The sequence below is a fragment of the Schistocerca serialis genome, chromosome 2 (assembly GCF_023864345.2).
Source record: "Schistocerca serialis cubense isolate TAMUIC-IGC-003099 chromosome 2, iqSchSeri2.2, whole genome shotgun sequence".
In the NCBI taxonomy this organism is placed as follows: domain Eukaryota; kingdom Metazoa; phylum Arthropoda; class Insecta; order Orthoptera; family Acrididae; genus Schistocerca; species Schistocerca serialis.
In genome coordinates, this window is record NC_064639.1 from 186,472,924 (window position 1) to 186,500,699 (window position 27,776).

At 42.8% G+C, this 27,776-nt stretch overlaps 1 protein-coding gene across 3 annotated transcripts in view; it reads left to right on the forward strand.

Moving 5' to 3' along the window:
- Positions 1–27,776, forward strand: part of LOC126456891 (serine/threonine-protein kinase mig-15) — a 330,660-nt gene that overhangs the window by 107,215 nt on the left and 195,669 nt on the right. For all 3 annotated transcript variants that reach the window (XM_050092726.1, XM_050092727.1, XM_050092728.1), the window contains exons 3-4: positions 9,310–9,366; positions 26,793–26,918. In XM_050092726.1, coding sequence (XP_049948683.1) covers positions 9,310–9,366; positions 26,793–26,918 — 183 coding nt within the window. The remainder of the gene's footprint in view (positions 1–9,309; positions 9,367–26,792; positions 26,919–27,776) is intronic.

Here is a 27,776-nt window from a genome sequence, read left to right on the forward strand (position 1 = left end):
TCTTACACAGTTTGAAAAAATTCCTTTGACAACCGACATATCAAATATTTCATTCACATCCGATTCGCCCATAAAACATTCATAGTTTTCACTCATTGAACCAAGCTTCTTCTGTGAAGTATTTCTTTCCCACTTTGACTGCTATGGGCAGGTGTACTTGAGAGGTTAGGTTCACTCACTTGGTTATCGTCTTTATTGTTTACAGTAATAACACATACCTTTGGCTTTCCAACATTTCTCCTTTTCTTAAAAGCCTTCAGAGGATTTCTAATAACTTTACTTTTACTCATTATTATACTTCAACAAAACAGAGACTCAAGAAACAGAATTAATTACGAATATTTTCGAGATAACGACAGAGTAAATAAACATGAAACAATCGACAATCACACCAGCGATATATATTGAACCATCACAGGTTAGCCACAACACATACTTTATCTCACATCACTAAAATGTACCTGATGGATACGGACGTTAATAACACCACCATTTGACAGCAGTTTAACAGCGCCACAGTGGGTCACGCCCATGTAGAACACATTTCAAAAAAAATTTAAAAATAGTTGTAGTCTTCGGAATTGAATAAATTATATATCTATTAAAAGGTAATAGTCTGCAGATTCAGAAAACGCAAAAAAGTAAAAATTGAACTTTTCATGATTTTGAGCCTTTCCGGAGCCCCTTCACGAATGTTACTGTTTTCAGCTAATGTTCGGCAGTCGTCAGCTGCCATTCCCTACACCAAGTGTCGAGCCTCTGCAGGTCTTCCTCCATTTACTTAGAGTTTTCCGACGTTACAGCGTACCTGCATGCAGCAGCGTCATACGCTAACAGCCTTGTGCAGTTGCCGACGTTATCCGCTAGTCCATTTATATATACTGTAAACCAGTTGCTTCAAACTTTTAGGTCCACGGCTCCCTTGGCCTGAACATAAACTCACGCCGCGCCTTTCGCACATAACATCTGACTTTAAGTGTGGGGTAAATAAACTTAAGTTTCGAAAAACCTGATTTAGCATATTTATTCCTTTATTAACTGTTGATGTAACACGTTTTAGTCCATTTTTAATGTTCTTGTATCTTATTCTTACAACGAAATATGTGAGAAGATTGAAATTTTTTCTGCATCATCAGTTCTTCAAATGTGGCCACAGAATTGGAAATTGCGACTTCCATCTCTTTTTCAACATTGATTTGCAATCTATATTTCGTGTTGATGACTTTCAGTGCTGAAAAACTTATCTCACTTACGAAGGAACTTGCAAAAGCATCGAAACTCATAGGGTCTTGTTACCAACTTACGAATACTCCTGTTTTACAAAGCTCAAAAACTCAAGCAGTGATGAGGAAACATCGATTTCAGTATGGAGTATCAATAAATTGCTCGTGTTCTTCAGTGGAAACTGTTGACAAAAGTTCTGTACTGAAAGAATCTTTAATTAAGTAGTGTTGAACGACCTTTTTCTGGAAACAGCTGCAGCAAGCAGGCAGTGAGTTCAGTTAGATGATCGACAAACACAGATTTCAGTTCTTAACTCAGCTGAAAGTAATTCTCTTCTAAAACCGTGTGAAGAACAAGGAAATCGTAATGTGTATCTTTACCATTCATATTTTCCTTCCAAAGGCTGAAATTTTGTCTGTCGGTTGGAAAACGTTGGTCTTAACTTGAAGGGATACATGAAATGAATTGAGTTTTTCAAAGATGTTACAGATATAACCTAGTTTCAGAAAAAAAACTGTCTACTAATTTCTCACCATTCAAATGTTTTTCTTGAGCAAGGTAAGAGTAAAGTTCTTTCTTGAATTCATACTCCATTTTCAAGACATTCCCACGTGAGTCAGCGAAAGTTACTGTAAATGAATTAGGGAGACATGCTCAGCTCCCTATCAACGCTCATTTGTTGAGAATAACTCGAGTTACAAGTGGTGTAGCTTTCAGAAAACCTGTAATAAGCCTGCAGGTTTCGTATATCGTCTTGTTAGCTGTTTTTGTGTGCTTAGCTTTGTACCAGCCTGGGCACGTACACTATGCGCCACTGAAGCATGTTGTTAGTGGCTATGTTCTCAGTGCTTGTGGTCGAGAGCGCCTCGTACTACCAGTGATCTTGTGAAGTATATTATTTATAGCCTCCACCTTCATACTCTCTCGCAATGCTGCTTGTAGATCATATTTATTTAACTGTATGCCTTGCCATCCGATGTGAAGTTTCCTACGTGCCCGATTGTGCTTAAGATGAAACGCACACAGTTGTGATGATGATTTGTTTGTGGGGCGCTCAACTGCGCGGTCATCAGCGCCAGTACGAAGTCCCAGGTTTTACCACAGTCCAATCGAGCCACTGCCACGAATGATGATGATGATGATGATGAAATGATGACAACAACACAAAGACCCAGTCCCCGGACAGAGAAAATCTCGAATCCGACCAGCAATCGAACCCGAGAGCCCGTGATCCAGAAGCAGCAACGCTAGCCACTAGACCACAAGCTGCGGATACATGTAGTTGTGTTTTAGGTGGGTTTGGACGATGTCGGTTAGTAGAGAGCTCCCTCAATTCGTCTGTCAGTTTAGCTTCAGCATCTTCAATGGTTTACCACTGATTCGCTAGTGCCAGATCATCGGCATATAGGGAACTCCTTTTGCTCGTCGGAAGCGGTTGGTCATTGGTATAGATGTTAAATATTATTGGTGAAAGTACACTTCCTTGTGGTGTGCCATTTCTTTGACAACTCCATCGGCTACGCTGACCCTGTAAGTCCATATAAATTTTTCGTTCTGCGGTTTGGTGAAACCGTAATCTTTCGTGAACCCGTAGAATTTATGTGACAGTTGACGATGGTTGACACTGTTATAAGCAGCCGTCAGGTCGATAAAAGGTACTCCAGTAATTTTCCGGGTTTCGAAGCCATCCTGAATAATATGTGAGAGAGTGATGACCGAGATGTACAGCTCAAGGTTACTAATTGTTTTTTGCATTTGTTTGTAATGGTATTTACCACGAATTGTATTTGTCTCCTAACGCGAATAATAGCTATGCCTTTAAAACAAATGACAGATCGTGGTCGTTCTTCATTTCCTGCAGTAGTACATGTGCAACCTAAATTCAAGTCATTGCCATCGTACTTCCTGCATTTTCGTCTATTCACGCCGTTGGAACTGTATTATAAATTTGAAATATCACGATATGGACTTACATTTAAAAGTTTGTCCATGCTGAAGGAGAAACATTTAAAAATTTGTCCATGTTGAAGGAGAAACAACATCACAACAGAATTAACCTTCAAACTGATTGGTAGTGAATAAAAGCAGTCACGTAGTACGATTCAGCTGCCGTCTGTCACGCTTACATGGTAACAACACTACTTTCCTGCCCGCTTATCACTGATGGCGCGCACGTTGTTCTCTTACCGAGAAAACAGATTAACGAAATCGCTTTTATGAATCCACAGTCAAGATTATTTTCTCCCCTAATGTAACGGGAGCCGTGACGCACAGTTTGAAAACACCTGCTGCAAACAGTACTGGTCCTGTAAAACCTCTTGTTAAAACTCCCGGAGCTGCTATACGATTGAATAACTCCGTTTAAGGACGACATTCTGAGTTCCCTCTGCTGGAAACCCACAGTCCAGTGACCAGGCTGATCTGATATTACATACGCTCGTATTTTGTTCATGAGAGGACAATGGGGAACTGTTACGAATGCCTTCGGAAGTCAAGGAACACGTCAGCGTAGGCGCCGCTGTCTGTTGCTATCTGGTACTCGTGAACAAAAGGGCGAACAGAGTTTCACATGATCGGTGTTTGCAAAATACATACTAATTTCTTGAAGGATATTTTAAAACGAAAGTAAAACTTACTTAGTGTACCAGCTTTAAAAACTTGTTAGGTAAGTGCTGATGTTATAGAAACTCGCCGCTTGATTTTCGACGTCGAAATACAAGCGCTTAACATTTATTTCTTGATTCTTAAAATCTCAGATAAAGCTGTGAGAGTGAGACTGACATGAAAAATATTCATTTACCTCATCAACGTAAGGAACTTTTTTGTTTCCTCGCATGAAGCTTACATTTTGGCACTAATTTGATTCAGCCGTCTTCATTGAGAGTTAAACTAATTATAAAAAAAACTGGTAATTTATTGTCTACAGTTTCGAGAGCCCGTTTACGTGTTGCAAATTAAATGCATGCAGCACTTGAAAAGGCCTCTTTTTTCTGTGCTAAATTTGTTCCTTAACTGCGTTTCGCCTCATAATGAGTTAGTGGACTCGCAGCCCCATTGCACGCAACGTCTTTCGTGCTTGTTCGGTAGCATGTATGCCTCAAAAGCCATTGCCGGAAATTGACAGAATGCTTGTTTATGCATGCGTGGCCGTTCTCCTCAGAGTTCTCATCGCTTCGGGACCAATGCAACATTTGCACCGTTAGCTGTACGCATCTGGTGCCTGTGCTCACAGTCTACGGTGATTGTCACAGGTCCTCCGGGAGCGTGTGAACAGGCTTCTGCCAATCACTAGCGCGCCGCCAGCAGTACCACTGCAGTTCCTCAGCGACACGCTTGCGGCGTGTACAGATTGAAAGGGAGCGTTCACGACAGGCATTGGGATTCGTCAGTGGCGAAGCAGTGTGCGTTGAAAGTACCTTTTCCTCTGGTAATTCGATAAATCATTACGATATCTCAAATAGTAAAGTCTAATGAGACAATGTACTATTCAAGGGCAGCATCACTGTGTTGGCTGCAATGCGCAAACTTGCTGGGACTGGACGCAATAATACGTGGAAAAAGAGAAATTTGTATTAATTGGGTGTTGGCTCTCCTTTTGTATGAATTGCAGTTCTCGATGTGAGATGATAGATAGAAATCCCACCACAAGAGTCAAAGGGATACATACTTAATCCTTCAGTAAGGAGGTCACTAATTCAGTGTTCATGAAGGAAGCTACCGACTGTGCAGCTTGACCTCCAAAGTACTCCAGCAAGGTTCATTTACATTCAGGTCAGGGGTGTAAAACGGCAACGTGAGGTGAAGTTCTTGGTCATTGTGTTCATTAAATGAACCTCGGACAGCTCTGGAAGGTCACTCACCATGGAACAGAGTTAACACCAATGTGAGACTGTTGTCGTCCTCATAATCGCACCCAGTAACCCGCCCGTGGACAACACGTGTGGCTAGACCATGGTGCATCGTCGCACCCCACATAATTACTAAACCTTTACCATGACACGCTGCAGGATGGACACACTTAATATGATAGACTTCTGTTGACGTTCTCCCAAGTTAGTTGGTTCGTTAGTTATTTAGTTACGTGTTCCATGGATCATTTGAACGATTCTTTTATGGAAATGATGTGCAACGAGTCAGTTTGCAGGATATGTATACATGATTAATGTTAAATGAACAGGCCGGCCAGAGTGGCCGAGCGGTTCTAGACGCTACAGTCTGGAACTGAGCGACCGTTACGGTCGCAGATTCGAATCCTGCCTCGGGCATGGATGTGTGTGATGTCCTTAGGTTAGTTAGGTTTAATTAGTTCTAAGTTCTAGGCGACTGATGACCTCAGAAGTTAAGTCGCATAGTGATCAGAGCCATTTTGAACCATTTTTAAAATTTGCTTCGCTACCTGTCACACATAATGTTTCTGGACAAATGATCAAAAATTTTTATTGCTGCGCATCAAACTCATTTCTGAGCTACTGACGGCTTTAACAGTGGTAACAAAGGTCATCTAGTGTTGTCGATATGGACATCACGGTTTTTGCTAAATTGTGATGGATTATTTATGACGAATTTCATTAGCGAATATATGCATTGTGACGGCGCGGCTACAATGCCCAACTCCTTGATAGATACCTACATAACGTCCGTGGGTGAATACCACATATTATTCTTACTGCTCCTGTTTGTGCAATCAGCACTTCCTTTCTAAGTGATGAGTTACCCAAGAAAATTATTCCATAAGACATTAATGAGTGGAAATATGCAAAATATGTCAGAAGGGTGATACGTCTGTTTCCAAGATTAGCAGTTACACGAGAAGCTCAGTAGTGTGCTTCTTCCAGTTCAAGTTTTCATCAACATGTACACTCAAAAATCTGGAGCATTCTATCCTATTTACTGACTCCATTGGTCTAGATTAATGTCAGCGAAGATTTGAATGACCGGATGATATTCTGTCATTGTTGTTCTATCCAGTTTGTATGCTCGCGGCGCCAATTTCTTCGTAACTGCATGGTTAATTATTGTTTATAAAATAACCACTACACCATGAAAGACACCCGCTTGCATTTCACGCTGGCCAACGTTTTCTGGTTCATTTTCTTGTAGGTGAGTGTTCATCTGAGGCGTTATCTGAGATGCTTTTGTCTTGTGCTTTTTAACCATGATCCACTTTTGTCTCAATATGTCAGCTTCTACATTCGGCCATATTGTACTTGGCAGATTGTGTTTTTCATTGTTTGAACTACAATATGGGCATCAACAAATATTTCAAAATCGACTGGTCGCAGTTTTTTGTATTTATATTCAATTAATACACAGTCACGTGTTCTAGAATATTCTTCGTAATCTGTACGTGTAATGTACTATTGAAACCCCAGAAGCGACCGGCAAAGGCAATCAACCAGCAAGTCTTCAATTCAAATGTTGTCGAGCAGAATACCGTGGACTAGTCCATAATTGTATTGTCATTTTTTACAAATAACAATAGGTGAAGGCTAGATTAAAGAAAAGCAGACGGAAAATTTTCGTGGTCTGGCGGGGATTTGGCCCCTCAACATCTCGGTTCCCACTAGCCCACGACGGCGTCTGCAACAAAGCACGCGGAAGTTTACGGAATGTGTTCAGCGACGAGTGGTATAGCACTTGCCGCCGACAGGTGCGGGCCGGCAAGTTCAAGGCCGACGCGCCAGCGTATCGACCTTCGGCGTCCTTCCGGCTGTAGGTGCACGTCCACCTTAAGACCCGTTCCAGTCAGAGGCCAAGAAGCCATCGGCCTTGCCACACAGCGCGGATTGGGACAATCCGAACTGCGACATTTACCGTGCTGTGTCGATCGAGTAGCTCATTCCGCGGTGCGCCGAGTCGTCTCTCTTTTTTTATCTCACCCTCGAAATTATGTTTTAAAACGCAATAAGGCTCTGAGAGTGTCAGACTAGAAGTTCAAAACTTAAGCGCTTGATTTCCAGTCAACCCTACTTTCTATATTTTGTGGCCCTAAATGCTGTTTTCGTCAGTGGCCTCGTAGAATGTAGAAAGGGGTTTGGTTTGAATTACCATTAAACTCCAGATTCCTAGTGAACTAGTTCTCTGCTGAGGGGAAGGCAAAAGTGTTCCAGTCACACTTGGAGCTCAAGGAAGTTAAATTTTTACAGGTTTCTTTTTACACACACACACACACACACACACACACACACACACACACACACACACACACACACACACACACACGCACGCTTATGTGATGTGCTCAACCCGGGGGTAAGCCAGTTTGATTCCTGGTGGTGGAAAAAAATTTCACTGCCAGTATTTGTCTGGCAAGGGGAGGAGAGGTGGTGGCATAAAGTTCCCGATCACCAGACTTTGCGCCAACACCCTGGTTTAAATACCAAACCTCTCCACAGTGTCTCATGAAGTGAGGGCATGTGATACTGTTGATGGTGGTCCATTGGCTGAGTATGTCTAGCTTGGCAGCCACCTTGGTATTAGTCGCGAGAAATAGGCTAAGTTCCGGCACTGGGTTTCACTCTCTCCCTTCTCATCGTCATCATCATATACACACAATGCATATGTGCACATGGGCATGCTCGCACCTCCACCCACCCACACACCCACACACACACACACACACACACAAAATATGTGTAAAATTAAAAATAGTATGTAATAGGTCATGTTTTAAACAAATAAATAAACAAACAAAACACACAGTTAATAAATTAATGAATACAGTCTCATGAATGTTTAAATTTAGGAAACATTCACAGGTTTCAAACTGCAACAGTTAATTTAAAGCAACACATGAATAAAAATTAGCTCAACTTTGTACAGGTCTGAAGGTCATGGCCTGAATCCTAGATCAGTTCTAGAATTTTTATTTCATTTATCACTTTTTTCACCCCTGCAATTGTTTATTAATGTGAAAAATGATGCTGAGATCCATTGTGATTTGATACATTCAGCTGTAGATACCCATATGATTGCAGGTACCACTGTAATTGGCTGGGTAATTCAATTCAAAGGTTGGAGGAAGTTCACAGCATTACCACTTCCAATAGGACTGTGCCCAATAAAGAATTGTGGTGTTCAAACCAAACTTAAAGTTGATAGCAGCTCTGCTCTACTACCCAGACATAGTGATTTAGTTATTAAAAAAATTACAAAAAGTGCAGATTATGAGAAAGTAACATTTTACAATTCGTATTTTACAAGCAGGCATGTCCGAAAGAACAGATACCATCTTAGTAAATATATCGTTAAGGCTCACCAGCCACTTGACCATCTTCTTCTTCTTCTTCTTCTTCTTCTTCTTCTTCTTCGCGAATGCACAAACAGTGCCCGAACTCTTACGGGAATCGGCAACGCGCTGCGAGTAATGAGTATAATGGGCGGGGGCACTACAAATGTAGTGCGGGACAATACGTTGAGAATGTGGGTTTCGCGGGAGGCATGCCAGAGATAAATCCCTGCAGTCGTGCTATCTTCTGTGTCTTCGGTGGCTCAGATGGATAGAGCATCTGCCATCTAAGCAGGAGATCCCGGGTTCGAGTCCCAGTCAGGGCACACATTTTCATCTGTCCCCGTTGACGTATGTCAATGCCTGTAGGCAGCTAAGGGTGTTCATTTCATTGTAATTTCAGGCTAAGTTGTGTTTGGCAGAAGTCTAACAGCAATAACACAATTGCCATCGAAATTGGGTTCATCTAAAGACAGTTTGGAAACGTTACTAAGATTTTCTCATGAAGGAGGCTGATTTCAAAACATGTGATAAGATGCTGAACAGGAACAGTAAAAGCAAAAGCAACCAAGTGGGGCAGTGAGTCACAGCTAGTGTAAGATCTGCAATAGTGTTGCTGGCCATGTTACAGTGCGTTTCTGACTTCCCATGTTTAGATGAATGAATTGACATTAGTTATGAGAGTGCCCCCTTATGGGCTCATGGAACTGTTAATGACAGCATTATTTTGTCTTGTTTGCCTTGAATCTCACCTGAATGAGCCAGGTGTACTTTTATGTTAACACAGTCTTGACAATTTGATATTCCTCTGTCTATTGTATGCAGTTTGCTTCATTCTGATTTATTTTCTCTTCTAGGGGCGCCATACAAAGACTGGTCAGCTGGCAGCCATCAAAGTTATGGATGTCACTGAAGTGAGTACTACCAAAATAAAGAGTATGGTCTGCCACAATAGCTTTACTTCGCATGATTCTGTGATCATCTTAGATGTATGTTATAAGTGCTGTAACTGATTTTTAAGCATTTGTAGGACAGAGAAAATATTGTTCAGTGCTGGCCAGGTATGGATTGATATTTTTTGAATAAACATATGTAAAAGTAATATGAATAAGCTAGATATGTTTCTCACTATTTATGCATAATTTACACATGTCAGATCTGGCCATTTAAAGCAAGTAATTTGGACTCAGAATTAGTATTCCATTTCAATGTCCAGTGCACATGATATTGTGTGTGGAATTTTTCTGAAATATATGTTTGCCTGTTATCAGTTGTCATTCATCTGGAAACAGTCTTTGCATTTCAGTGCCACTGTGAACTATTCAGATGTGCCCATTGGCAATATACTATGAGAATCATTTAGGGAGCAGGGCGTAGCCAAAAATCTTTGCATCTCAGACTGGCACACACCTTTTATCTTCCACAAAACTTGAAAACTATGCACTCTTTGCTGCAGAATGAGAGATTGATTCCAGAGACAAACCTCTGTTCTGTTGTTAAGTAATTTTCCCATGGTGCCCTTTCTTCCAGGAACACTACTTCATTAAGGTATGCATGATGCTTTTCTGTTGAGTTTGTAAAATATAGTACTGGTGCTGGCAAAAGTAAAGTTCTGAGGTGGGCCATGAGTTGTACTTGAATAGCTGAGTCAGTAAGAGAAAGTCAAGTGCAGTGTACATGAACTAAAGTAATGGTACTGTAGTGAACTTGAGAGAACTTATTTTGTGATATCAGATACCATGAAAATTACCAATCATGTGGCCCCACGTTGGGTGCGAAAATTGTAAATTAAATGAAATAAAACACAAATGGTTCATAATTAAGGGGTTAATGTATGAATGTAAACGATTGGATATATGATCAAAACATGAAAGAAATGTATTTATTTTTATTGTGCTGTTTATACAAACCAAAACAAAATTATAAATCTCAGTGCTGATTTGAGTGGGCGTGGACAAGACTCAGTTATTAAGGGGATGGAGGAGGGGACAAATCGTCTCACCATAATTCATTATCGTTAGTCGTGTAGCGCTGTCGGAGGCAGGTGCTGCGTCGGTGTGGCATGTCGCCTCGGAGCTGTGCTGTGAGTGGCAGCTGTACTCATCAGCAGTCGCGGTGGGTCGCAGATACAATCTCCATGTTGTCTGCCCATTGTTGGTTGCGTGGCTGAAGTGGTGCTGTCACGGCGTCGGAAGGCGGATGTTCACGCAGGGTGGAAGTGCGCCCATACCCTCTCGCTTCGGCAGTGTTTCCACGACTCCCCCTTTTTCGCTTCTCATTCCTCTTTCAGCTCAACTCCTCTTTGAATCATCTTTCGTTTCAGCGTTGTCATTGTTGTTGTTGTGGTCTTCAGTCCTGAGACTGGTTTGATGCAGCTCTCCATGCTACTCTATCCTGTGCAAGCTTCTTCATCTCCCAGTACTTACTGCAACTTACATCCTTCTGAATCTGCTTAGTGTATTCATCTCTTGGTCTCCCTCTACGATTTTTACCCTCCACGCTGCCCTCCAATGCTAAATTTGTGATCCCTTGATGCCTCAGAACATGTCCTACCAACCGGTCCCTTCTTCTTGTCAAGTTGTGCCACAAACTCCTCTTCTCCCCAATTCTATTCAATACTTCCTCATTAGTTATGTGATCTACCCATCTAATCTTCTGCATTCTTCTGTAGCACCACATTTCAAAAGCTTCTATTCTCTTCTTGTCCAAACTATTTATTGTCCATGTTTCACTTCCATACATGGCTACACTCCATACAAGTACTTTCAGAAACGACTTCCTGATACTTAAATCTATACTCAATGTTAACAAATTTCTCTTCTTCAGAAACGCTTTCCTTGCCATTGCCAGTTTACATTTTATATCCTCTCTACTTCGACCATCATGAGTTATTTTGCTCCCAAAATAGCAAAACTTCTTTACTACTTTAAGTGTCTCATTTCCTAATCAAATTCCCTCAGCATCACCCGACTTAATTCGACTACATTCCATTATCCTCATTTTGCTTTTGTTGATGTTCATCGTATATCTTCCTTTCAAGGCACTGTCTATTCCGTGCGTTGTCATTGGTGGACGAAATTTTCAATGTAGCTCAATGACAGATCGCCATTTCATTGCCACACCTCTCCATGCAGGGGGGGAAATTTTCTATCTGGCGTGGGCATGCGTGTGCCTTGAGAATTTGCATCTTTCTCACGATTTCACGTTCTTGAGATGTTTTCCTGCATTCTGAGGCTTTTGGTAAAGCAACTACACCACACTTCTTTATAACCACTCTCTCTGCATGAGCCCTGGACAGACTCATGTTTGTGCTCCATCTCAAAATCTGCTGGCGTCCATCATTTACAAGGAATGTCCTCACCATCGAGGAAAACATCATCTTAAGAATGCTGGTTTCTTTCACACGCCTCCCTGCACTGATTCCCCACTTTTTCTGCACGCTCCTCCCTGTGCCCATGGGGTGCTGGAAATGTTGGCACATCTCTGTTTTCTAAGGCAGATAACATGACTGCCGCAAGGCCAGAAGAACCGAGATGCTTTCACGAATATATTCTTGGCGTTCTCTCCTAATGGCTGCAGGTGTCCATCAGCTCTTGGCATGCTTCTCATTGTCAGACGAGCCTTTTGCATCGTGTCACTTCTTGAGCGAGGTGAGGACGTCGGCCTGGCTTCCTGCTGCGTGCTTACAGAATGACTGGACCCGGGGCTCACCCCAGGGAGTTCGGCCCCTTCCTTCTCCACGGCCGCTCGTGGTAACTCCGTGAAAGTGGCTGCGGTATTACAGTACTTGTAAGTTTAAGATGGAGAATAATGAAACAGTACAAAAATGTACTTCATTTTTAGAAGTATTATCTCATTGCCCTGTCTGCTGAATTTCAAAGTTGATGAATTTACTGAAGTTCACTGGCTTTCCTAGCCCAATTCTTGTGCACCGAGTAGTAGACCATACATATCTTTTCTCTACTTTTCATCCGATAGAAAGCAGTGGTAAAATTATCACCATTGCTGTAATTGTTGTATGCCTCAGAAATGACATGTTGCACAATGGAATACGTCATTTGTTTTTTGTTTTGAATAGAGGACGTTTACCAGCACATACCAAGAAACATGAATCAAAATGTTTAAATTAGTATCACCATTTTTGAGTGTTTTGCAGATGAAAGAATGGTGTTGACATAAGGTGTTGAATATTTTAATTGATTATTATTATATGCTTAATATAATAATCGGCCAATGGTTGTTTGCTTTCATGAATGCCATAATGCAGTTGTGTTCTGAGGTTACGTGCCCTTGACAGCGATTCATTTAGTTTATATTTATAATGGTTTTTCTAAACTTACCAGTTATGCACTCATTGGTTTGTTTTCTTACTGCTCATCTACATCCTGTGGCCGGGAAATGGGTGTTGTCTCTAATTTGTTTACACAAAATTAATAGAAGTTGTCATGGCCAAATGCTGGTTAATATTGTCACATCATAACTAGCATCAAGTCACCTGCAGCACACCAGACAGTGGCACTAACCACTTCTCCTATAGAAATGCAGCGCAGCTCTTGACATTGTACCCTTTCCTGGTGAAACAGTGACCCATTATTTCAGAGGTTTTCATTAGAGCTAACTACAGCATCTTGTATCTGTATCTTGTCAGGTGTCCACTGAAGGTGCCCCACATTCTTGTCATGTTGCCACACCCTCTTCACTACGATGAGCATTGAAGGTGGCTCTTCATGTTGAAGTTTCAGTTATCGAGCAGGTATTCAGTTTCCTTGAATGAGAAGCCTTCCCCCCTCCCGTTATCAATGTGCGTCTCAGGACTATACTAGGGCTTCATATGGAGTACATTGACGACATCTCTGCAGTTTGTCTTCTTGATGAAGGATCATAATCTTTGATTACATATGTAACATCCAACAAGCAACGAAGAATATGATACGGCAGAAAGTAGCACTTTAGTAACTTTTCTGATAGTTCAGCTTTCTGCACAGGCATAGAAGCCCATACCGAGTCTAATGTACTGTATGTCATGAGCTGCTGCTTGGTGTAGTAAAGCTCTCGGTCCTTCTCCTGACTGTCCAGGGACCATAAGCAAGCCAGCTGCTGTGCTTTGGATCTCAGGATGAGGTGTTTTACGTAGTCATCATTAGTATCATCTGGATGAAACATGACCACTGTATTGGTTATTGTTTCAGATTCATGACTGTGGAACAGAAAGAATGATGTGAGCCTGTAGTGCCTTGCCTTGATGTGTTACATGTGAATGCCACCATAGAGAGTATTGTATCCCAAACTCTCTGTTCAACATTAATTTACATTGTGACCATATCTGGCAATGTCTTATCAAAGCATTGTGTGAGGCCATTTGTCTATGGGTGGTAGGCAGTTGTCATCATATGGCTAATGATGACTCTACTACTAGTCTCAACTGAAAAACTTCTCCATGATCATAAATGACCACACAAAGGGCCCCATGTCGCAGAATGATGCCTGCTTTGAAGAAGAACAATTTCTGGAGCTTCAGCAGCTGACACAGCTTTGGCGACAAAATCCATCGTTCCCATTTCCTACATCTGAGTCTGTCTTGGGTCTTCATGAATTGCAGGTGAACAGCTGTTGGAGTATCGTGAAAATACTTCAGGTTGCTGGTTGTAGATGAGCTGGGATGATGATCAACTATTTTTGCCCCATTATATCATAGTTCCTTTTATACAGTGTTCTATTTATAAATTGGAGTTCTCGTTTGGTTGTTCACTTCTCCTTAAATGCTCCTGCCTGATTGTCAGCCATGTTGGATCTTCCCTCTGTTCAGCAGCAGTGTCATTTAATACAGCAGTGGCTGAGAGACTTCATCCCTAATGTGTTCTGACAAAGAAGTCTCTCAAAGACAGTCAGCTTATTTGTGCTTTTGTACATTTTTGTGTACAACTATGACAGCGTACTCCTGATGCCTCAATGTCCATCTTGACAGCTGACCTGACATATCCTTCATGCTAGCTAGAACAGTGGTCTGTCATAAGGGTGGATGATTTGCCATGTAAATATGAACAGAACTTGCCGATGGTCCAAGCAACGGCTTGGCACTCTTTCTCAGTTGTAGAGTAGTTCATCTCAGAGTTGGAGAGTGCTGCGAAAGCATAAAGCACCTTTCTGAATTTTTACTAGAACTGCACCAATCCCACACCCACTAGTGCCATCGTGAAGTTCTGTCTCGGCATTCTCGACATACAATGTTAGGACTGGAGATGATGATAATGCCTCCTCAAGGCCGCGAAAGGTCTTTCTTGCACTTGTTCCAGGAAATTTAGCCTCCCTCTTCAGCCGTTATTGCAAGCGATGTGCCTTGGTACATAAGTCCTTTATGAATCCTGGTAGTAAGAGCACATTCTGAGGAAACTTCACAAATGTGCCGAGGAGTTGGGAAATCGGTGACCGCTCTTATTTTCTTTGATCTGGTTGGACTCCATCACCATTAACTATGTGCTCCAAGATATTCTTTTATTGGATGAAGAAGAGGCACTTCCTCAGATTCAGGTAGAGACCTGTCGTCTCAAAGCAGTTGAACATGATTGTCAGCTGGCTTAAATGTCCTTCAGATGTCTACAAAAGTAAAGCATTACAATCCCAATGGCATAACTTTGAACTCATAAATGCCATCAGGAGTTCTGAAGACAGTCTTTTCCTGGTCAGCCTCATCAACTCGATTTGCCAATGGCCTGTTGGCTTGCCCATATTTGGGAAATATTTTTCTTGTTTCAAGTAGAGTAGCGTGTTATCAGTGTGTGACAATGGGTAGACACCTCTTTTCTTGATTTTATTCAGTTGGTAGTAGTTGACACAGAAATGCCTTGCACTCTCCCCCTCCACCACAAGGGCCACTGGAAAGGACCAAGGACTTTCTGAGGGTTCAGTGAAATCACCTTGCAGCATCTGCTCCTGTTCCTGCTGGATTGTCCATTGTTCAGTTGGCAATACCCTACATAGATGTTGGCTAATTGGATGATCACCAGTGTTGTTTCACTGAGGACTGCTTGTTCTCTGTTTGTTGTTACTTGGGCAGACCACATCCTGTTGACAGTTACATACTAGCTTCCTCCACTGTGATTACAGTTGTGGTAGATGAGCATGATTCTTCATTGGTGGCACTAAGCCTTCCCGGACACTTTCTGTGGAATCCTGCCCACTCGTGTCTTATAGGGTGCCTAGGAAGCTGTTCTCGGATAGCTAGGCAACATACAAGCAAATCGTATTAATGGAGTTTATTACGGTAATTGAATTGACAATACTTAACATTTGTGTTTACGTGATGGGTTGTAAGGAAGTGGCGACATGCAAATAATCGGTGTCCTTTGATAGATACAATTTCCATGCAAGCTAATCACACAAGTTCATAAGTCTCTGCTATCGTTAATATCACTGCGGCGGTTCTTCTAGTACCTGTCTTCTAGTCCTCTCTTTTAGTGCAATTCTTCTAATGCAGCTGAGGCTAGGCAGCACGCCACTCTTATTCTCTTCGTGTAGATGCCACTCTGTTGTGGTGACGTCCTAGTCAGCATGCTATTGGCTGACATCGTCTCACAGCCCTCTCTGCTGTATCGTTCTTGATCTTTGTGCTGGTGTGTGTTGTTACGCCGAAACAGTTTCAGCTGTTCCTATGTACGTACCTCTAGGGATGAGTTGCATCTGTTTGCAACAGTTAGTAATCCAAAGTTCTCAGTGACTACCTGCAGCACTTGCAGTCTTTGCTGAAATGCAGATTTCTTTCATGAACCTGTGTAGCTTTTTGGAGTCGACAGAAACTTCACAGTTTAACAGAGGATCTAGGTTGATGACTGGAACTGGTCTTGTTGACAGTTGATGTCTTTAATGGCAAACAATCACACAGGGCAAAATTTGTTATGCTGCTTCTTGGAATAGCTTTGTTAATCTGGAGCTTGATCTATCACAGACTATGACTGCATGTAATGCTTACAATAAGTCCCGTACAAGAATTACATCACAATTACATTCTGTTAAGAAGACAAATTAGAAGGTCTGTGTTCTGTCATTTATAGTTCTTAATGGAATATATACTCCTATTGCTGACTGTGTTTTCCATTTGTGTCTTTGAACATTATTGCTTTCGTATCACGGACATAGTCCTTTTTTAGTGTGGAACTATAAGCATTCAACATTACTGAAAAAGAAGTCGGCCACCAAGTTGACTACTGCCTGGGGAAGATGGCCATTGATGACATTGTTGGTGAGATTTCCTGATACTTTGGTGACTGTTATTCTTGCCATCCATCTGTGGTGGCCTCACCTCAATAGAAGGTTACCTCGTTTAGTTTATCTGAGTTCAGCAGGTAGGCGAGTGGCTGTTACCTCTGTACATAAGGGGGGAGGGGCTACACCATTTTGGGGAAGTGACCTCCTCCAGGGAACGACAATGACCTGTGTTCCACTGGTCGTTGATTGATGTCTTGTGGTGTAGTATTCATCTTCTTTCTCTGCAGTAGTGTACAACTGCCCAGGGGTCCACAGGGTCCACAGTGGAAACATGCCAACTTGTCCTCCTTCCTCCAAATTTCTGTTATTCTGCAGTGTGGTATATGTGGCAGAGTAGTTGATTGTATTTGTGTTGGTCCATTCTTCATGGTGCATTTGGCCGATGGCGGAGATTTTTATATATATATGATGATTCAATATAATAGAGGGAAACATTCCACGTGGGAAAAATATATTTAAAACCAAAGATGATGTGACTTACCATACGAAAGCGCTGGCAGGTTGATAGAAACACAGACAGACACATACATACACACAAAATTCAAGCTTTCGCAACAAACTGTTGCCTCATCAGGAAAGAGGGAAGGAGAGGGAAAGACGAATGGAAGTGGGTTTTAAGGGAGAGGGTAAGGAGTCATTCCAATCCCGGGAGCGGAAAGACTTACCTTAGGGGGAAAAAAGGACGGGTATACGCTCGCGCGCGCGCGCGCGCACACACACACACACACACACACACATATACAGACACAAGCAGACATATTTAAAGTATTTAAATATGTCTGCTTGTGTCTGTATATGTGTGGATGGATATGTGTGTGTGTGCGAGTGTATACCCGTCCTTTTTTCCCCCTAAGGTAAGTCTTTCCGCTCCCGCGATTGGAATGACTCCTTACCCTCTCCCTTAAAACCCACTTCCTTTCGTCTTTCCCTCTCCTTCCCTCTTTCCTGATGAGGCAACAGTTTGTTGCGAAAGCTTGAATTTTGTGTGTATGTTTGTGTGTCTATCGACCTGCCAGCGCTTTCATTCGGTAAGTCACATATATGCTTTACTGAAAGGACTTTGTACATGTCTTCTGCGGCTCCTTTTGTTGAGTGTGAAATTTTGCCAGCTTCTGTCTTATTTGGATTAACAGTATGAGGTAGGGGCTCACATCTCTTTTGTGATTACGTGCTTGACTGCCACCAGGCCCCAGCAATCTGTCTTATTTCGAACATGCTTGAATTTGGTTTATGATTTTGGGCACTTGTTTTTCTCTCATCCAGTGCTTTATACAACTTTTCATCTTCAATTCTGAGTCAAATGAAAACAGAGCTCCCACCACAATGGGACCATTCAAAAATAATCACCACACTTATTATGATGTTTACCCCACTGGGAGACGAGACTATCAATTTCTGCTTCATATTTTGCAGTCAGCTACTGACGGATGCACAACCGCACCCACTCTTGCACATCCTTGTCAGACTGAAACCAACATCCATGCATGTCTTTATTCAGGTTTCCAAGGATATGAAAATCATATGGTGAAAAATCTGGGCTCTACAGAGGATATTGCAGTGTTTCCCAACTAAATAACTGAAGCCAACTGTAAGTGTGGGAGTGAACATTATCATGCAACTGGGATGATTCTGTCTGACAGCATTCCTGGGTGTTTTGACTTAGGGCACTAGGCAGTTTTTTCAGCGTGTTGTTAGCGATGCTCATTTATTGTGGTTTCGTGCTCGAGAAACTCAACAAGCAGAGGACCTCTGTTGTTGAAGGAGGAGCTCTTCATAACATTTCTAGAAGTTGGTGAACAGCTTTGGATCTCTGTGGTGGGTGACATGGGATGTGGGGTGTTACCACTGTTGGCTTTGCTTTCCATTACATTTAGGGATTACATTAAGGTCCATAGCTCAGTGAGCATGTCTTGGGTATGGATCATCTCCCAGTGATGTGCGACTTTCTCAGCCAGCCTTCTCTGCCAGCTGTTTACACACATTAGGGACATACAGTGTCCACCACACACAGCAGACATGCAATGACGAATTTTGTCCACTCCAGTGGCCTCAGCCACCAGAAAACAAATCACACATCTCTACTCTTCTTTGCTTGCCACCCTGCCAACAGGTGGATGAACACACTAGACCAGTCCACCAAAAGCCAAGGTCGTAAAACAAGAACTGTCTGGACCTGTGATGACATGGCACTATGTCGTTCCCCTACACTGCTGTGACAGTATCGAAACAGAAAACAGTGGAGCCAACTGTTACACGGACTATGTATTATGGTGGGTGTTTGGTGTTCATTTGACTGCTCCTTATGTGTAGACCCTTTTGCTGGGTTTGACTTACATAACCATGAGTTATATGGCATCTACAAAGATCGGCCTGTTAGAAGAATTTTGAGGTCATCTATGCTGAGGTGGGTTGGACAGTTGGCATAAGTGAATAATATGGAAATACCAAAGAAGATTTTATAAGGAAAGCCAGATGGACAGAGAGGACGTGGTTGATTGAAAACTAGATGTGAGAACGGAGTCATAGACCTTTGGAAAATGGGCTACAGGAATTGGAAAAAGCTAGCAAAGGCCAGTATAAATGGAAGGAAATAGTTGAAGAGGCCAAAACTCGTCATGAGTTGTAAAACCACAGAAGTAGAAGAAGAAGACATTGTTGGGTTTGATATGAAATTCCTCTTCCAAATTTTCAGAAGTGCATATCATGCAGGGAAGTTCACCCATTGTTGTGTATGTTCCACCTTTTGTTTCTGTCTTTCTTTGCACCCATACTGTCTATGTCTAGCAAAAGTACAACAGCCAAAACTCAACACTGTTGCCATGCTGTTTGGAGGGGAATGGGGAGTCGTCAAGTACCTATATAGTGGTAGTCCTTTGAACACAGGGATTGCACTATATGTGCCTCAGTTGGAAACTCCCCACGTAACCAAATGAGTTTGTGCTTGTTGTGGCTGGGGCGTAGGGACTCCAGATGACTACGAACTGGCCAGGTTCCTGTTGGTGTGGCTGTGCGGTACCTGTAGGGAGAGGCCCCTTTTGGAGTTGGTGACACCAAGGTGGATGACTCACAAATGAAGCACATCACACTTTCTTCTGCTGGTGGCTGCGTGGCCCAATGAGTTTCTTCAGAAGGAAAGGATTACTGCAATGCAGAGGGATATGACCTTACAGTGTTTCCTTTCCTGGCTACACTGTGGGACGTATGTAAGGTTGAGAGATGGAGAAATACTCCCTACAATTTGTGGTTTGTTCTTAGAACCAATGGAGATGCTTTTTCACTAAAAAGCTAATATTCTTCATTGAACACCCTGAGGACAGGTTTGGGGAAGTAGCAACAATTTCGAAAATGGTGCCGTTCTGATTAAAACAGAACCTCTGCTCAGTCGTGGGTGCAGCTTGCCTATGACAAGCTGAGTTACTTCCTGTAACTGTCAACTCCCATAAAAGTCTCAAAATGGTTCAAGGTATCATCTTCCACCACAGCCTCCTTTCACAGACCAATGACAAGTTTCGTGCCAATTTGGAATGATTGGTTGTGCATTTCAAAGGACAATAGGGTTGATACTGGGGCCTACCCCTTAGCCATTTAGGGGAACAAGTTGCCCGGAAAGGTCAAGGTGATAGTGTATTCATCTGGTGTGAAGCCATGTGTTCCTCCTCCGATACGGTGCTTGAGATATGGACTTGTGTGTTTGTGTTGTAACATCAGCCAGTGTGGCTATAAGTTGCACGGGGCACAGGGTGCTCCTTCTGCCCCCCCCCCCCCCCAAATCCCCACTCTGTGTCAACTGTCACATTATCATTTTGGTTATCCATCATTGTGCTTTTTCTGTATCCAGTTGATGGGAGCTTTATTTGAGTGTCGGTACCAGCACAAATTCCTCTTCAGCATCTCTGCTCTCTGCCTTATCTATCCTTGGCTCTTTTCTCAGATATTTTTTGTATTCACAGACCTGTGGTTTTCTTTTATTATTTATATTTAAATCCCTTCAATCTTAGATGTAGCAGCGTCCCATTGTTGCTGTATCAAGAACAGGAGGGAACAACAATGGGTACTGTTGTCTGATAAGCAGATGCTTGTGGGATTAGGATGCAAAAACACTACAGTACATCTCGACAGGGAATGCACAGTGTTGTTCACCACAGTGTACCATTTTCTGAAGAGAAGAGAAAATCCTAAAATACAAGACTCTCGTCTGACTTACACATCAGAGTGCCAAGAAGAAATATGATTGATTGCTTCCTGCAGACGTGACGGCGAGGTTTGCTATGGCTACGATGACATCATCCTCTCTTGTGACGGTGCCCTTTCTTTTTACTTTCTACATTGGGCCCTTGGGGCCACTTGACTACATTGCCCCCCCTGGTGGTTAGAGGCACTCCTCCTACTGTTTTCTGTGCACCAACTTTGGAAGTGTCGACTTCCGTCCAACAGGGATGTCGATCCCCACCCTCAGCTGGAGAAGCTATCCCCTCCTCTGGCATCTCTCACCAGGATGGGGTCCCTTTGGATGCTTCCCTTCTAGGATTCTATTGATGGCTTAAGAAGCCACAAGTTGTTGGTTGTAGACCTTCACATTCCTCCTGTGTTTGTGAAACTAGGCTCGACAAGCTCTTGCGGACTTCGAAACTGTCCGTGAGAAGAGGGATCAAAAGAAGAACTCCAAGACGGGCAGGTTCCTGTTGTCCCCATGCTGCCGAATGTCACATGTTCTGACTCTGTACTCGAGGCGGAGTTCCTTGTGGCTGCTGTGGCACTGGATGACCCATACAACCAAACTCGGGAGCAGTGCATATTGATCCTCCAATAGAAATGTAGTGGTATATTCTACCAACTGGCTGGGCTAAGATGTCTATCAGGTGTTTCTTCTGCTTTCTGCATTGGCCTCCAGGAAACTAGGTTCCCAGCATTCTAAACCTCTACCTTCCATAGCTATTGAGGCTATTTTACGAATCAAACTGATTACGGTAAAGTGTCGGGTGGAGCTTACAAATTCATTCTGGATTTTAGCTGTAGCAAACAAGCGCCACTTGACATGACTTTGGAGGCTGTGGCCTTTCGTATGGGATCATCTCAGGATTTTACCATTTGTAATGTGTGTCTCCCTACCGATAGTGAAGTGTCTGCATTGTTTGCCCTGATCTCTCAGCTCCCTCCACCCTTGCTCATTTTTGCAAACTTCAATGCTGACAATCCTTTAAGGGGTGGAACTGTGACTGCTGGTCATGGTAAAATTATCAAAACTTTACTCTCAGAGCTCGATTTTTATCTTTTGATTACCAGTGCCCCCACACTCTTCAGTGTGGCATCACTTACATGGGTGTCCATCCAGATGGGCTCTCAACAATGCTGACTGGGATGCTTTTGCCTCTGCCATTGCCCTTAGCACACCCCCATGTGGAGGCTCTCCAATGCCATAGGCAATATCTATTGATGGACAACCTCATTACATTTAAACGGCTCTGTGCCAGAGTCCGCGACTTAATAAAACGACAGAAACAAGAAAGCTGGGAAAGTTATGTTATTACCATTGGACTGGGTACCCCTCCTTTCCTGGTTTGGGCAAAACTTCAATGCCTCCTTGGACACTAGGCCCCCAAAGGTGTACCTGGTGTCTTCCTGAATAGTGTTGTCTACACTGACCCAGTGCTATCGCCAGGCATTTTGTTCTGCATTATGATAAAGTGTCTGTGTCTGAGAATTATCAACCTACATTTCGTGTCCTCAGATAGTGACTGGAGTGAATTCACTTCCCTTTCATTATATGTCACCTGGAGCCATATAATGCTCCATTCAGTGAGTGGAAATTCCTCAGTGGCTCAGCCCTTTGCCATACTGCATCCACAGCGAAGCACTCGAATACCTATTGGCACATAGTCAGCATCATATCCTTGCTGTTTTCAGCCATACCTGGAGTGAGGATGAGTTCCCATATCAGTGGCAAGAATGTGTGATCGTCGTGGTACTGAAACTGGGTAAACACCCCTGTGAGATGCTCAGTTACCGCCCAATTACTCTCTGCAAGTTGCCCAAACATGGTGAGCCAGTGACTGTGTTGATATCTTGAGTCCTGGAGTCTTTTGGGTCTCTCCCAGGGCAGTTTTCGCTAAGGCCATTCTACTGCTGACAATTTGGTCCACCTAGTCTGGCATGTGGTCAGCTTTTCCTGGCGTCAGTGCCTCATCATTGTCTTCTTAGACCAGGAAAAGGGTTTTGGCACTGTGTAGCATCATCACATCCTTATTGCCCTTCATGAGTGGGGTGTGTTGGGCCTTTTTTTTTCCATCACACCCTACACCTTCTTCCCCAGGTCGTGGTGGTATTTCCGACAATGCCACCCACATGCAAGAGAATGGGGTCTCGTGGTACACCGCATTGAGTTTCCTCGTTTTTTTGTTGGCTATCAATGGTCTACTTGAAGCTTTGGGGTCTGCAGAATCACCCTCCCTGCTTGCTGATGGTTTTTGCTTTTACTATTGCTCTTCCACTGTTGATGTTGCTCAGTGCTGACAGCAGGGTGCCAAAGGAAATATGCTGACAGCAGGGCGCCAAAGGAAATGTGCAGTCCGGGGCTATCACTCATGGCTTCTGATTTTCAGCCAAGACATGTCATGCACTTCTGTCGCTGATGTACTGTCCATCCACAACCAGATATCTACCTTGGCAACCAGTTGCTCAATATTGTAGAGTCTTATCGATTTTTGGGACTGGTCTTTGAAGTCCAGTTTACGTGGTTTCCCCAGCTTCGCCAGCTTAAATGAATGTGCTGGTCCCACCTTAATACTCTATGCCTGAGGCACACATGGCTCTACACATTTGTGGATTTATGAAGCTCTGACCCTGTCCTGTTGTGAGTACAGAAGTTTGGTTTACAGCTCAGTGTCACCTTCAGCCTGGTGGATGTTGGACTGGATACACTGTTTTGGGATCTGACTTGCGACTCGATGTCTTTCGGACCAGACCTATGAGCACTCCACTGGTGGAGTCTGGGGTCCGTCCACTACAGATCAGGGGTTCACAACTGCTGCTCACCTAGTGGTTACACATTTGCTGCTTTGTTGGCCAACAAACTACTGTGTCATCACATCCTTATTGCCCTTCATGAGTGGGGTGTGTTGGGCCCATTTTTTTTCTGTTAAACTTTTTTTTCCCTTCCTGATTTTTTTTCTCTTGAACTTCTCATCACACCCTACACCTTCTTCCCTAGTTCATGGTGGTATTTCCAACAGTGCCAGCCACATGCAAGAGAATGGGGTGTGATTTGCAGCTGTTTAGGACTCCGTTGGTTTCAAACTACTGTGTCTTTCTTTCTGGTATGAAGATCCACCTCCCACATCAGAGGCTCAGGACTAGAGTCACGGTTGGAATTCATATACAGTGTCTCTACGCTGAACTCCACTTCCCATACTGTCATCTTGTCAGGGAACAATCGCGTACGCTCCCAAGATGTGTACCCTGTCCTCCGATCTGTTTCCTCATGACCTTTGGACTGAAAGACTTTGTTGACACCATGGTTTTTTAATGCCTGGCCATCATTGATGCATTTCCAGTTCAGAAGTGATATACTCTGCTGGTTCTAAGGCCAACAGATGAACTGGTTGTGCCTAAGCATATGCAAGGTACAGTAAACAACACTCCCTGCCTCATGGATGCAATGTATTAACTGCAGAATTGGTGGCCATCATTCATTCTCGCACCGGTGAGATGTTCTTAATTGGCAGTGATTCCCTGAGTAGCCTTCATGCTACCAAACCTTGCTACTCTTGACACCCGCTGGTTGTAGCTATTCAGGATCTCCTTTCTGATTTTCACTAGATGTACGGGTCTTCTTTGTCTGGGCTCTATGTTATCTGGGGACCTGAGGGAACAAAAGTGCTCACTGGTTGGCCAAGTGGGTGGACTTTGGGGATGGGGTATAGGAACTGACTGCTTGGTCGACTCTACACAGTCAGTTGTTGGATGCTTGGAACGTAGATTGGTAAGCTATGGTTTTTCTGAAGAAACTGTGAGCAGTAAGGGATCACAACCAGGTGCCAGTCTTCTCTTCATGCTTCGAGCAGGGAAACTACCATTCTGTCGACTTCACATTGACCACACTTAGCTGACTCTTGGCCACATCCTGCAATATGAGTGATCCACCCAACTGTTGGTGAGATGCCCTTCTGATCGTGACCCACATCCTAGTGGGCTGCTCAAATTTGGCCACCTTATGGCGAAACCTTCAACTTGCTGAAATGCTGCTTCTGGTGCTAATGGATGACACCAAAGTGGCTTCTCTGGTTTTATATTTTATTTGTGAAAGTGATTCCTATTCCTTTTTGTGATATAGGACACAAAGGCCTTGTTGGCTGCTTGAGGGATTGGAGGGGTGCCCCTTTACCTACTCCAACTGAGAGGGCCCATGGCTGTCCTTGCTCAGTGGTCCAGCCGTTCCCAGCTTTGTAATTGTACTTATTGTTTTACATGTGTTGTTGTTTTACTGTCTCGTTGTTATTCTCGGTCCTGAGATTTTATCATCCTGTCTGCACTGCTAGTTTTTCTTTTGGTAATGAAGGTAGGGAAACACTGGTTGGATGCTAAGGGTGCGCCTCCTATTGTGTAACATGTCATGGGGGCCACTACCTGCTGGTGGAGCAGATCACACACCTTCACTCTTTTACTGCTCTCTGACTTCTACTTACTTCTATCTTTGGTTTTTATTGATCCTCAGCTACAGTTGCTTTCATCAGGATTTGTCTTCTGTGTGTGTCCTCTCTCAGGACTCTTCCCAGCGTGACACACATTGGATGGAAGGACTGATGACTTCATAGTTTGGTCCCTTTAAACTCAAATCAATCCAAAGCATTTGCTATTTAATACTGTGTCATTTCTTCATGACATTGGACCCTATCCTTTAGTCGTTCTTGTGTTAAATGGACTTGCTGGTGTTTTGTCACCAAATATTTTCTTCAGCTCGGCCTGGAATTTATCCCAGCTGTTGAGATTCTATTATTGTCCTCACACCATTGCTGGGATGCACTGTCCAAAAGTACATAATAGCCTGACACATAATTTCATCCCACTTGTTGTATTAGGTGACTTAGTCCAATTGTTTCAGTCATTTCATTGGGTCCTAACCAGCATCTTCGGAAAATACTGATGTATCACTGATTTGCAGCTGTTTAGGACTCTGTTGGTTTCTTTAATATGCAGAGCTTGGGAATGATGTACTGCTCACATTCCGGTTCCTGTTTGTGCAGGTGACACCTTTTAAAATGCCTGGTTTGGGCCCAATTGGAGCTACAGTGGTGTAGGTGTTTTCAAAGTACCCGCTATCTCCAGCAAACAGTGTCACATTGTGACTACAATAAAATCCAAATCCAAAAGCTGTCTCATCTGCGAAGTATGATACTTAGCACTGATAGCATGTTTATTACTGACACCAATGTACAGACAGAAAAAGAGTTGAACTCATGGACACAATGTGCTGCTATTTATGCAGACATTGGATATTCCAGAATATGCAAACATTACAAACATAACAGATTTCATGCACCTGTCAGAAATGATTAAAACAAATATTTGCTGGTAATGTGTTTTGAACTAGTGACCTGCAGCATGCCAGCCAGCAATGCTAATCTCTACTCCACAAAGCATGCGGCACAGCTTGCAGCAATATTGAAAAGGTTCCTGATGGTGTTTGGTTATGAAGACTGTTTGCTTTAAGTTCCTGTTGTGCCTTTTACATTTCACCTGATAGTGTGAGCCTGAATTTGGCCTAAATCCAAGCTGAAAGGAGCAGCATGCACAATCTGTCTCTGAAACCTACAATAGCCCATTTGTATGTTATCCTATTTGAACTAAGTTTGTGGTTTGGGTATGAAAGAAGAAATGTGTAACTTTTGAATATTCCCAAAAAAAGCCACATCGTAACTAGGTAGCGTATTACACACATTTGTTAATAGTACATGGATTCAGTTGGCAGTCTGTCCCAGTTTGGTCCTGGAATAGATGTTTTAAATTGTAGCACTTTATAAGCAACACTTAGCGTGTTTGTGGTCATCTGAAATATAATACTTCATGATTCTTTTGCTCGCAGGATGAAGAAGAAGAGATAAAGCTGGAGATTAACGTACTGAAAAAGTACTCAAATCACCGTAACATTGCAACATATTATGGGGCCTTTATAAAGAAGATTCCTCCTGGAAAAGATGACCAGCTGTGGGTAAGTAATAATGAGAACATGGCCATGATAAACTGACTGCTATAGACAGACTAATACGACATGGATACTGCACTAAGTGACAATTTAAGCAGGATTATACTCTTATGTAAGTAAATTTGTTAGTTACTACTTCAGAGGTCTAGTCTGTCGTTACTAAAATCTAGATAATTAAAAATTCAGAGCGCATATGTTTGTGCTTGCAAAACTTGAAAAGTGATTGGTTGATCGCTTTGAAATTTTGAGACAACATTGCATTCGAACATGCATGACGTGCACGTGTTTTTATATACCTACTGGACACCATATGTAATATATAAATGTATGTGTAATAAAGCATTTTTACATGAAACACGGACATAGGTTATATATTTTTGTAATCGACAATGTTGTGTTTACAGCTTATCGCTGTATGTCTATAATGCTACTACAGAATCTGAATCACCCGAAACTTTATAGTTGTACCCATTCACAGATTAAAACTATGCAAAATACTGTAATTGAAACTACTATCGTCTGCGCTGGACTGGTCTGTCATACCCCTATATAAAGATCTGAACTGATCTACCCATGCATTTTAAACGACTTCAATTCCCAATCAAGCTTTTCATTTGCAATAACAGTAAAAAAGAGGCAATGTCAGAGGGAGTGAGGAAGAGCAGAGGGACACACAAGGGGAGGGAGAAACTGGACATGGAGGGGGGGGGGGGGGGGGGCAGCAGTTATGATGTATATCTCTACCCATACATTTTTATTAGTTGTGAAGGGTTGCCCATTTTCAGAAAATGACTCCAACATCTGCTACTAATATGCCAGGACAAAATTATGAAATTAAATATATAAGAAACCCATGGTACCTCT